The following is a 12,367-nucleotide window of genomic DNA, read 5'->3' as shown; positions in this document are numbered from 1 at the left end:
GAGAAGTAAGAACTAAAGTTGTATGTCTGATACTGTAGATGCCTCTGTAAAGCACCAAAAAGTGCTGGATAATAAGGAAAAGACCTAAAATCCTTCTTGTTCTGACATCACAGTTTTGACATCACAGCTTTGACATCCCCTACTTAATGTTCCTCTGGTAAATCCTGAGAGCTCTGACTGGTTCTAACCCTTCCTGCTCCCCTCCCCTTCTCTCTTCTCCTTGTCTCCTGCTTCCAGATGGATCTGGAGAGATTTTTTTGTGAAGGATTCCTGTGTCTGGTCCAGTTTGGGATAAACAGGAGCACATTGAGAGGAGGTTGCAGGTGCCAGCAGCTCCCATGGCACGGGGCACACACAGCCCTGGCACCTGCAGGGAGTGGGAGCTCCACACAACTGTTGATCCCCAGAGAAAATGCAGCTGGAAGAATTCAAATTGCTCTTCTGCTTAAAAATATTCTCCTTAAGAATTCCCTAAAAATATTCTCCTCAAGAATTTGGCTTTTAAGGGAGTGCCCAAGACCACTCCTTGCTACTGCTCTTGTCCGTGAGCCTTGAAGGTTTTAATCACAAAATATATTTACCTCCTCCAAAAACTCTGAAAATTTAAGGGGTAGGTACAAAGAACAGAAGTCAGAAGACAAAACCCAGACCCTTGAGTGAATTCTTCCCCTCACAGAGGAGTCCTGACTCATTCTGCTTAGATGCCCTTTAGCAGCTGTGGTCCCAAGGAGTCATATTAAGGGAAAAAAGATGATTTCACAGCTGAGTAGCTGAAGTCCTGAAGCATAAGATGTTATTGTAAGCCTTACATTAACATGGAGCTGCATGTTTAAAACTGTTGATTAAAACTGAACTCTCTTTGTGCCCACATTGAAATACTTTCAGTAGGCTAAAACTGATTTTTAAAAAAATTAATATGTATGTATGTGTGTTGTTTAAATGTAGATAAGAGATATTAATTGATTATTTTAAGTATGCCAGGCTGGCGGGACAGGTCCTGTATGTAAGTGGAGTATCCTTTATGTATATGTATAAAAAGAGATATGTTTTATTCTTAAAGTCTCATTCAGGCAAAAATTTTAGATGAAGCAGATTCCACAGGCTTCTCATTCATCTGTTATTCCTTTAAGCCTTAATGCTCATCAGGATCAAAAAAGATAAAAATGCAGGAATTAAAAAAATAATGAAGGGCAGAATGGAAGCTATTATTAAGCCATTATATGAGTCAGTCACACATTCCCATTTATCTGCTTTATATACAGCTCCATCTCAGAGATAATACCAGAACCACCTCGGTGGTGGGAAGGGTGGCAAGGAAGGGAGGAGATAAAAAATTTACATTGATAAGAGGAGAGACATAGTCTAGGGTGGTTGTTTTTTTTTTTTGACAGGGAGATTCGTATCATTTATGGCTGATACCAAGATAATAAGTAGGGAATGGTAATTCACAGGTATTTTAAAGAAATGGAGAACGTGCCATGCAACTGTCAGATTGAAGAAGTGAAAGGAGTTTGTTTGCCATGCAAATGTAATTGTCCAACAGACTGGCACAGGTTAATGAGAAAGCCAGGGGTATAAATAGAAAGAGAGGAATGAATTTATAGGAGAAGATGGGTTCATCCATTATTTTATAGATAGGATAAATCTTTAATCTGCTTTTGGAGTGGCTATTTTGGGTTAAACAGACCTTTTGCCTTGCTCCAGGATCCCTGTTCTTACTGAGGCAACGCAGTCAGGGAAAGCAAAGATGGGTGTTCATTGCCAGTGCTAAAGCTAAAGAGTTCTTTTTGGTCAATAATAATAATATTACACTGATAAAAACATAACATAGAGCCAGCTTACTGGTCCAGATGGGTTCAACCCACTCTGCCTTTCCACAATAAAAAAAGGAGGCTTGGCGTACTCTGCAGATTTCCATGGTTTTAATCCTGGTAGTAAAGATATGATCCTGTTTGATTTATGACCAGTGTAGTAGTGCCAGGATATTCTGTAGTGTAGCTGCAGTTACACTTCTAAAATAAGGTTGAAATCAACTGTTTTACTGTGCTTGGTTGGAACAAGTTGTGTTAAAAACCTGAGCTCTGTGGTAGCAAGTAAAACATGCTCTGTTCTCTGGAGCTTTCTTTAGGGTTCTGTAGCTGTGAAAATGCACCTAGAAGTAGTTTAATTTATTATCAAGTGAAATTTTTTTAAAAGCAGTCAATGATATTATAATAGAAAAATTATGACATGAGTAGTATTCAGGTTAAAATTGTGGATGTAGTGTGAATTTTATTAAAAAAAACAGGTTTAGACTAATAATGTGGCATTAAAATAAGAAATGTTTTGTTCTATAGACTGGATTATTATAGTTTCTTCACCAAACTTTGTAGTGTGAGGAAGATTTTGTGTTACAGAAATTTAGTGAAGCCCCCAAAGCCCCCTTGTTTCTGTATCTGGGGGTGTGTCCAGTCCCACCTGTCCAGTGCATAAAAGCACCTTTCTCTGGCCTTCTTAAAATGAGGAAATTCATATCATGTGTTTGGACATCTTTGGGATCTTTAGAAATCCTTCATGGAACTGTTGAATCTGCCTTGCTGTGCATTATGGACATGGAAAAGCTCTGGGGACCAGGACCGATGGCAGTTTGCATTATAAAAATGGGAAGATAAAACTTGCTGGTCGTTATAGAATCACAGAATTAAAGATGAAGAACATCTCTAAGATCATCAAGTCCAACCATTAACCCAGCACTGCTACATGGGAACTAAACCACATCCCAGAGTGCCACATCTGCACAGTTTTGGACACTTCCAGGGGATGGTGACTCCTAAATCCCCCCAGCTCTGAGAAATCCTTGCACCTGCTTTTCGTGACCGGGCGTGGGAGCCTAATTATGGCCTCTTATTTTTTCATTCAGTCTCTCTGCCATAAAATAAACCCTAAATATTTCAGTTCCTGTTTGAGCCAGCTGAGGTTTGAAGGAGGTGCAGGGGATGTCCCTTTTTCTCTGGGTGGTGTCTGGGACACAACCCTGGCTATTTGCTGATGACAGAGCACCCACAGACCGTGTCTCTGGTGCTTTTCCCCCTCAGTGGAGCTGCTCTCACCTGTCTGCAGGTTAAAGGCAGGTCACTGGGGCCACTTTGCTGCTGAACTTTTTCCCAGGAGTGCTCCCTTCTCCTTCCTACTTGGCTTCTGGTTACAGATCATTGCACAGAAGCAGCATTTTCTTGCCAGGAATCTGATTTCCCAACTAATCCCAGTGAAGGATCTGGTTGCCTTGGCCTGGAATGGTCTTTTTTTTGTCCTGCCATTACTTATCTGTGATCCCTGTCATCCATCTCCACTCTGGGATTGTTTGCACTGGAGTCTCTTTTCTCTGTTTGACAGTGTTAAGTATCATTTAAGTGTGTTTATTTTAAGGCCTCTACACAAGAGCTGTGAAAAAGAACCTTAATCTAAATAAGGATCAGGGCCTGTAGTTTTACTTTAAAAAAAAAAAATTACTGGTGTTTATATGATGTAAATGCAAAGGAATGGTGCATAAATCCAGTTAAGTGTAGTTTAATATCTCTTGTGTTTTTTTAAAAGATTCATGCTTCTCTTTGGCTGTTCTCCAAGGACAGATCCAGGCTTGGGCTGTCAAACAAATGGATTTTTAACGGGTTTCTGTGTAGTTAAATCTAGTTTGGATGTAGCTGCGACTTCAAAACACTGAAGGACAGCAGAAAAAATTAATTATACTAACCTTGTCTGCATGTACCTTTCCCTGTGCCATCCTTAGTGGCATCCAGACAAGCTCAGGAAAGCTTGGGTTTAGATATTTTTGTCTTACACGTTCAGTTTAGGAGAAATTCTCAACTGTGTCAGTGTTTTCCAGGTATCTCAGTGGAGATTTTCTGTGTCTCAGTTTTGTAGTTGCTTAGGTAAGACTCGTGTCACACTGGGTTCTAGAAATGATTTATATATTTAAATAATTTATATATTTATATTTAATGATATATATAATGATTTATATATTATATACTTATATATATATATTTACATGATTTTATATTTAGGTTTTATAAATGATTACTTCTTATGCCTCCCTTCAGCTCATTGTGCACCATGAGCTGACCCCTCATCTGAGATGGTTGCAGTAGGACAAACTCACCTGTTGAAAATTCTTTAGCAATTTATTGACTTCTAAAAATTTTCTGCATAATTCTCTTTGCCCTTGGTGTTTTCCTTAATTGTTGCCAACTTTTAGAATAGTATTTTAAGGCATAGTACTTTTAGAGCTATTGGAAATAATGTCTTTACTACAATCGAAATGGTGTTCCAGGAATGTTTGAATTATACCCCTTTTTTTGTTTTTTTTGTGTTTTTTTTGTTTGGGTTTTGTTTGGGTTTTTTGTTTATTTTTTGTTTGGTTGGTTTTTGGGGGTTTTGGGCTTTTTTTTTTGGGGGGTGTTGGTTTTGTTTTTGTTTGTTTGTTTGTTTTGGTTGGTTGGTTGGGGTTTTTTGTTTTTGTTTGTTTTTTTAATTCCATTTGTGATTTATTCCAGGTATTTATGTAAACTGTCAGACCAGGAGCTACGACAGAGTGCAGCCAGGAACATGGCAGATCTCATGTGGAGCACAGTGAAAGAACCCTTGGACACAGCCTTGTGTTTTGATAAAGAAAGTCTCGATCTTGCCTTTAAATACTTTATGTCTCCAACTCTAACAATGAGATTGGCTGGGCTGAGTCAAATAACAGTAAGGACTTTTTAAAAATATAAATAGTATTTAGAGGAAAAAAATGTTTCCTGTTGGGTTTTAGGGGTTACAGGCTTTTTTTGAATGTGTGAAAACAGCAGAATGCTCTTCCAAGCAGGAAATTATAGCGAATATTTGGTGAATATTGGGATCACTGAGAGCCAAATCCAAGGAGTGGCTGTGTCCTGCACCATATGGAGCTGGCTCACATTACCTGAACAATTGACATGCTAAACAAAAGCCTTATAACCCTGTTTTGGGCCAGCTGTGTTGGAGTGAAGCCCCTGGACGTGGCAAAATCTGGTGTTTAGAAAGGCTTTCAACGTGTTTCTGCTTTTACCTTGGCACTGGGTTGACTCTCCTGCAATTAACTGCTGCTTTTTGTTGTCCATACCTCATTTTCCTCTCTGTTCAGTCTGGTTCTCTCTGCATTAATTAGCAGAAGACTGAATTGAAGAGGTAAATATAGAAAATAGAAAGAAAAATGAAAACCAAACCCCCCACCCCCATCTTTCCTTTTCCCATGGAAATGCTCCAGGTCACACCAGGCAAGACATTTTGCTCCTCACTGTATTCATAGATAAAAGTACTTGCAATTGTTTTAATCAATGGCAATTTAAAGTAACTTGTGAGTACTTCCAGTCATATCATTGCTGGGCTTTAACCAAAATAAATATTCAACTTACACCGGTATGTGACTTCTACTAAGTTCTAAAGAAAAGTCTGTGAGCTCCATCCACTCAGTGTGATTGGTTGTAAAATAAATTTCTAATACTTGCATAGTTGCAATTACATTAGATTTCAATTTCTAAAAGTAATTTCCTCTGGTTTTTTATGATTCTCCTTGTTAACTCCCAGTGCATGTCTTTTTGTGTATCCTCACCAAAAGAAAGTCTGAAAATAAGGATGCATTACTTGGGTTATTTTTTCAGGCATGTTGTTCATTCAGGGGAGCGTGAAATTATGGGATTTTAAGGAATTATGTGTTTTCACCTGTTATGATTGATAAATATTACTGTAAAAGTGAAAGTTTTTAATAACAGACACGTATTACCAGAAGCAAAATTCTACAGTAATTTTAGACTAAGGCCAATAGTTTTCAGCTTGTAAAAATGGAATATTGGATGCTAATAACTCACTGAGGCTTTTTTTTTTCATGTGAATAGTTTCTAAAACTGCTCTGGAACACTGAGGCAATTTATTCTTCTTTCTCATTCAAATCATAGGAAGTTTTATTTTTGTTGTTACCTTTTTTCTCTTTCATTTCATCTTCCAGTCTTCTCTTGAGGTGGTTCAGCTCCAAAATACCCCGTTGTCTCCCTACTTTTCCCTCACAAATAGAATTCTTTGTTCTCCTTCCAGTTACAGATTTGCCCAAGTGTGTGCAAATGAACCCCTAGAACTGATCTGCCCTTTCTCACTTTTGCAGCCCCCTTTTTGTTGGGTTCTGTGCTTTGGTTTAAGTGCAGATTCAACACTGTCAGGCTTTTCCTGAACAAATTCAGTGCAAAACTTGCACAGGGCATGTTTATTCTTCCCTCCTTAGTTTCCTCTAACATAATTTCCTCATGAAGTTCTTTTTATGTTTTTCCACTCCTAAATATGCTTCATTTGTAAGTCTTGATAACTGGTATATTAATAGTTGTGTAGTCAGGCTCTGATGTCTCATTAATTTCAATGCATATTTTCAAATTTATTTCTTCAAAACATTTTTTTTCCCACAAAAATCGTTGAGATTAGACAGGAATAAATCTTTGTGTAAAGACTTCAGAAGATCAGCAAATTCACCTGAGTGACAACAGTACCAGGCTCATTTCAAGAAAGGAGTAAATATTTTGACAGAGTTATGCCACAAGTTTAATTTGAATTTCCAAAATTCACATCACTGTGCCTTTAATTTTTTTGAAAACCAGATGGCAAATAAGTTTTCATCTATAATTTTAAATATTTTTAAAGATAACATGTACATGGGAAGAATTGGATACTGAGCCATCTCTGTGTCTGGAAAGTTGATGCTGAGGAAAAGAAATGGAAAAGAGATGTGAAACTTTAACAGGCTTTTTTTTTTTTTTTACCTTATCAGTTCAGACACCTTTGAAAGCTTCATTTCATATAAAACTATATGGCTTTCATTCTCCAGTTTAACACTTTCAACACTGATGATGAAATGTTTGTGTTGGTGTAGTAAATGTTACAACAATTGTGAAGGCTCATCCTAAAACCTCAGTTTCCAGAGTTGTGTTTGATTTCTCAGGAAAACCTGTGCAAAGTGGCTGCTACACACACCTGCTTGATTTCTGCACTGGGTGGGGGTTTTTGTAACATCATTTAATTGCTTGAAAAAAGAAAATCTCTCCTTGTTCACATTTTTGTCGAAGCAACTTATTTAAAAACATTTAAAGTGCTACAAAAATTCGTTTGCTGTTTTTAAATATAACAAAACTGCCTCACCAAATGCTTAGATAAAATTGTAATTTTTTTTCTTCCTTTTTCTAACTGTAGAACCAACTTCATACCTTCAATGATGTGTGTAATAATGAGTCATTAGTTTCAGACACAGAAACGTAAGTAGGAACCTTATTCTGAATACTTGAAGTGTGTTATGTGCTTGCAATTCTTCTCTCTTGTTGGTAGGGATCATACACAGTGGGGAGTGGTGATAATTAAAAATATTCTGATCAGGGGGTTAAGAAATGGCTTTAAATGGTAAATGTAAAACATTTCTCAATGTTTCTGGATTTTTTTTGCTGTATTCAAATGCAGAATCAAGGTGAGCTTTAGAAAAATGTAGATACTGCAATAATAAATACCTGGAATGGGCCATTATCTCCACTGTGATGTATAAATAAGAACCAGCTAATTCATACCCAATTCATATCATTTTTACCATCTTCTCATTTCCCTGGATTAGATATTTAACTAAGGCTTGTCTTGCCATCAGTGGCTCCCAACATTATGATCAGTTTTCTGTGGAGTTTGTGAGGCAATACTGCTGTTTTCTTCTTCCAAGTCCTGATTTGTAGAATTGAACACTTTAAAGGGAACTTCCATAAACCTTTGAGAAGATTCCCCTGTGGGATTGTATTCCAGGGAGGAAATGTATTAATTTTTGCAGTGACTCTAAACTTACTGTTAGAACTGTCTGGAATTTAAACCAAAATACATATTTCAGTAGTTGAAATAACTGTTCTTGTGAAATAGCAGGCAGAGGGTGGAAATTCTAGGATTTTACTCCTGATACACTTTTGACATTTCTCTTGAGGGGGGGATACGTTCTTTGTGCTTTTGAACACTTTTTTTGAACACTTTGTCCACTTTTTGAACATTCAAGTGTCACAGCAGCAGTGCTTGATTTTGTCTGGGTAGTTTTATTATAGATGGCTTTATTTTAATGTTGAAATCTCACTGAAGTCACAACCACAATAACGTAGATTGCAAAGAACAGCTTGAATATTTGAAGTGAAATCTGTGGTAATTAGGTCGGTATTTGAAACATAAAGAACCAGAATCCAGGGCAGTTTTGCTTCCATCAGGATGTGAAATTACCTTGGGAATAATCCAAAATAAATAGTAAATAACTGTGTTGGGGATGTGAGGTGGCTCAGTTGACTGGGATGTTGGAATATTGCACTGCCAGTTCCTGGTGTGTTGTTACACTGGGACTGACAAACCTCAGGTTTCTCCAGTTCTTCTCTCCTTCCCTCATGTGGAAAATCTCCAACAGAGATGTTCCTCTGTTAATTTATCTACTGAAACACATTTTAACCAGTAGCATCAACAAGAAGTTATTCCACCACTTAAACCTAATAAAAAAGCTGGTTGAGTTTCTGTGGCAAATGTGTAAAAAAAAAAAAGAAAAGAAAAGTTACCAACGTGGAAAAAGAGAAGGGTGCTTAAATTCCCCTGCTGGAGGAGCAGATGTACTGATGCAGGAACATCAGAGTTATTTTAAAGCTGAAGGAAATTGTCAAATTCTCCTTTGGGATATTACTTTTCTTGGCAAGGGTATCTGTAAACAGCCTGTCATGTGAAAGGAATGCAGCAGGAACAGAAAACCTTCTTTTCCACTTTTGTAGTGTGTAAATTTTTTTTTAAAAATCCGGATTCCAGTCGTTCTGGGGTTTTACCTGAGAAGTGGGTTATAAATCAGTATCAAGTGTTGCTGCTCTTCTTCTGATACCTTTTGGAATCACTGATGTCTTCCAGCCAAAGAATTGGAAAAGACCAGTGCAGGAGGATGGGGAAAATGTCTCACTTTTCCAGTTTGTTCAGTACAAAGCTTCCCTCTCATTCCAGACTCTGCTCATGAGAAATTTTTGGATGAAAAGGCACTCAGGCAGTTGGCAGTGACTGAATGAGCAGCGAAAGGAAAGCTTTTCATTCCTATTTTCTTGCCTTAGTGGAGAAAGGAAGTCTTAAGATTTATTTTGTACCTTTTCAGCCTCTGCAGATTTACCAAAGGAAGATGTTTTGCATTATGTCTGGCCCATCCCCATTGTATGTTTTGACTTTTCCAGACGCGTTTGGAACTGTCAACCTTTGGGATTTCTCCTTCTGTATCTTGATAAGGTGGGTTTGCGGGAGGTATCTTTTAAAAAAAAAACAAAAACCAAGAAAAAGCTTGCAGTTAGTCCAGCTCTTCCCTGTTGGTTGGAATTATCATCAGGATTTTTTAGCAGCTATTTTGCAGCAGTAGCTTCCCACCTTTCCTGCACCGTCGCAAATTTTTTCCGTGGTAAGACAAGATAAAGCATCTTCTGTCTGGGAAAACACAGAATTTCACAAATGGCACTTGAAAGCAGCAGAAAGCTCAGCAGAGGAGTCTTGTTTTCTACCTCTGGGTATTTGTGTGTCTTTTTAGATTTCATTTCCCTGCCTGTCTTCTCCGGGGTTGAGGGTTTGTGGTGACTGAGGATCCGTAGGGTCCAGTTGTGGGCAGTTCTCAGCCACTCAACTTCACAATATCCCTCAGGGATGTCCTTTCAATTTAGCTGTTCCTGGCTCTTAAGGTAGAACCAAACTCTGCAATTTGAAGATGTGAAATCTGTTGAGGTTAAAAATAACAAGACTGAACAGAAGAGTCTTTAGGTCTTTGAATAAGTGATTCCTGAAGCTGTTTTGCTGATGTTCGTGATGGTGCCTTTCAGAAAGCGAAAGATTATTTTTTTTGTGCTATTTGGACCACAAGAGGAAAAAGTGTTGTTTTTTTCCTTAATGAGGACGCTGCCAACTTCTGGAAATACCACGTGTAAAGAGATATTTTGTTTTGCTCCTCACTTGGCAGGCAACCAAATGTTTGGGTTTCAGTTTTCAGGTTGAGGTGATTTCCCACCTCATTTAAAAAACTTGATTACCCCCACTTAAAGAGCTTCCTACAGAGAAATTTCAGGTGTCCAACATTCCTTCCACCTGTGAACAGAAAGATCTGGACTATTTCTTCTCCTTTCTTTCCCTCTCTTTCCTTATTTGTTGAGATACTCAACTGCAAGTTTTGTGTTGCTTTTCCCCTTCACTGCAGTTTCTTACCTCGTGTTAACTCTTGCTTTCTCAATTTTTGTCTAAGCTCACCAGCTGAGTTATGGCAGCATCATTTAAACACCTCTTCCCTCTCTCTGTTCCACATTTCAGGGATCTTTTCAGATTTACTCTGAAAAAAACTACAGTGATTTTTTTTCCCCTCAGCTCACTAATGTTTCTTTCTCGTGGCCCACACAGTAGTTTACTAAATATTCCAGATGATGTCAGAGTGGGGGTTTTAGAGCCTGCAGAGCATCCAATAGGAAAATGTGGGCTCAGACACAAACCCACGTGCTTGCTGTGTGTTGGGAAGGTGCTTTCTGTATCCTCTTTGCACTTCTCATCCAGACTGGTTGAGATCAGGGCTTCTGTTGTTGTGCTGTAGTTGCTCTTTCAGTGATTTTTTTTGTCCAGAAATGTTGGTGTCCCTCCTTTGCAAGCTGCCAGTTTTGTTGCTCCACCTTTTCTTTGAAGGGTTTACATTCTGGTTTTCAGTGAGGTGGTGGAATTGCTGCTGTGCTTCATCCAGCCCTGAGCTTCGTGGGGAATTGCCTTGGGAATTGGCTGGTTGAATAAATAAGGTTTTCTTTGGGGGGGTTTTCTTTGCTGTGGGATTTGTTCCTGGATCTGGGTCATCATGTGGCTCCCAAGTATTGCACCACAGCCTTAGATTAAAGTGGTTTTGGGGACTTTAACCCAGTCCTCTTCAAGAGAGGCATTCTTTGAGCTACCAGGAAAATGCAGAAACTGTAGTTTCCTTATGGATAATTTTATTTATAATAATGAACAAAATCCAAGCTCTAGTACTTGCCTTTTGTAAGTGCAGCTCCCAAACATCAGGTTAGATCACAAACTGCACAGCTTTCACTCTCTTCCTTGCAATCTCATGGAATGCCTGAGGAAACTCATGTCAAAAGTGCTTGAATTGCATTTCTTGAAAGTAAACCAGTTATTTTTGACTGAATTACCAGTGAATTTACATTAAAAAATCTAGGGAGAAATTGAGTAAGTGTTGTGTAGATTTAGAGACAATTAAACCAGAGTAGCTGCTACATTTAACTTTGCATTCTCTTCTCCTCCTCCCTCACCACAACACAGACCCACAGAGAGTATCAGGTTCTTTAGATGACTTTTCCTCTTGCTATCCAGTTATTAAATCCGTGAAAAACAGCTAATCCATGTTACTCCCAGGGTGAATTTTCTTACTGCTAAGGTCTGTATGATTTGATATCTAATTTGTAAAGCCATTCCTTGTAGTGCTCCTTTCATGTGAGAGGGAAAAGCACATCTATACTTGGATCATAATGCATAAATTTCACTCTCACTGTTCCCTTCGATATGAAAGAGGAAAAATTTTTCGGGAAAAACCTTTCCTGAAGCGGAAGTGTTTGGGAAATAGGTCAGACATCCTCCATTTGCACTGAAATCAGCCTTTTTTGGTGAATCCTTGAATCTGCTGTTGCAAATATATTCTCAAAATACTTAGTGCTGGTACTGACCTGGTGATTTGAAAAGGTAGTGAGTGGTGTGCCCTCAGCCAAACTTTCTGGGAGGAGCAATTCCCTCTGGGAAACACAAAGGCTTCATTCTGCCTTTCACAAGGATCCTCTTGTTTTTGGCCCTCCTCAACAAATCCATATCAAATGAATGTTTCCCCTCCGAAATCTGAGATGCAGTTTTACCACAGTGGAGCTCCCCAGTAGGATGAAGGGTTTTTTTTACTGCTGAGAATACATCCATTAAAAAAGCCATTCCTTCAGGAGAGTTATCCATTACTTTTCAGAAGAAAAATGTTGTGCATTAGAGACAGAGAACTGTCATAGTAATTTAAAAAAAGGTGAAGGAACTCACTGTAGAAGAGAGTTTTTGTTCTTTCCTTCGGAGGAGCTAAAATACAACAGATGACTGGATCTAATCCTACTCAGGTTTTGTTAGACAGAAATCCAAACCCTGATGCTCCAAAGTTTGGTTTGGGGTGGGCACCTTTTGGGTTTGGTTTGGTTTTGAAATGAGGCTCAGGGAAGTTTAAGTAGATCTTGGATTCATGGATCAGATCCAGCTTGTTTTTTCCATCCCTCTTTGGGCACATCCACAGTGGGAGAACCAGTGGATTACTAAGCCACAA

The 12,367-nt window shown here is 38.5% G+C and overlaps 1 protein-coding gene across 9 annotated transcripts in view; it reads left to right on the top strand.

Annotated features, from left to right (window-relative positions):
• Window positions 1-12,367, top strand: part of USP34 (ubiquitin specific peptidase 34) — a 107,328-nt gene that overhangs the window by 32,270 nt on the left and 62,691 nt on the right. For all 9 annotated transcript variants that reach the window (XM_027738577.2, XM_027738582.2, XM_027738583.2 and 6 more), the window contains exons 7-8: window positions 4,533-4,725; window positions 7,228-7,289. In XM_027738577.2, the coding sequence (XP_027594378.1) occupies window positions 4,533-4,725; window positions 7,228-7,289 (255 nt within the window). The remainder of the gene's footprint in view (window positions 1-4,532; window positions 4,726-7,227; window positions 7,290-12,367) is intronic.

This window comes from Pipra filicauda, unplaced genomic scaffold (assembly GCF_003945595.2).
Source record: "Pipra filicauda isolate LSUMZ 115617 unplaced genomic scaffold, ASM394559v2 scaffold118_size2161507_pilon, whole genome shotgun sequence".
NCBI lineage: Eukaryota > Metazoa > Chordata > Aves > Passeriformes > Pipridae > Pipra > Pipra filicauda.
The sequence above is the reverse complement of the archived record's forward strand: the minus strand, read 5'-3'. Positions and strand labels throughout refer to the sequence as shown.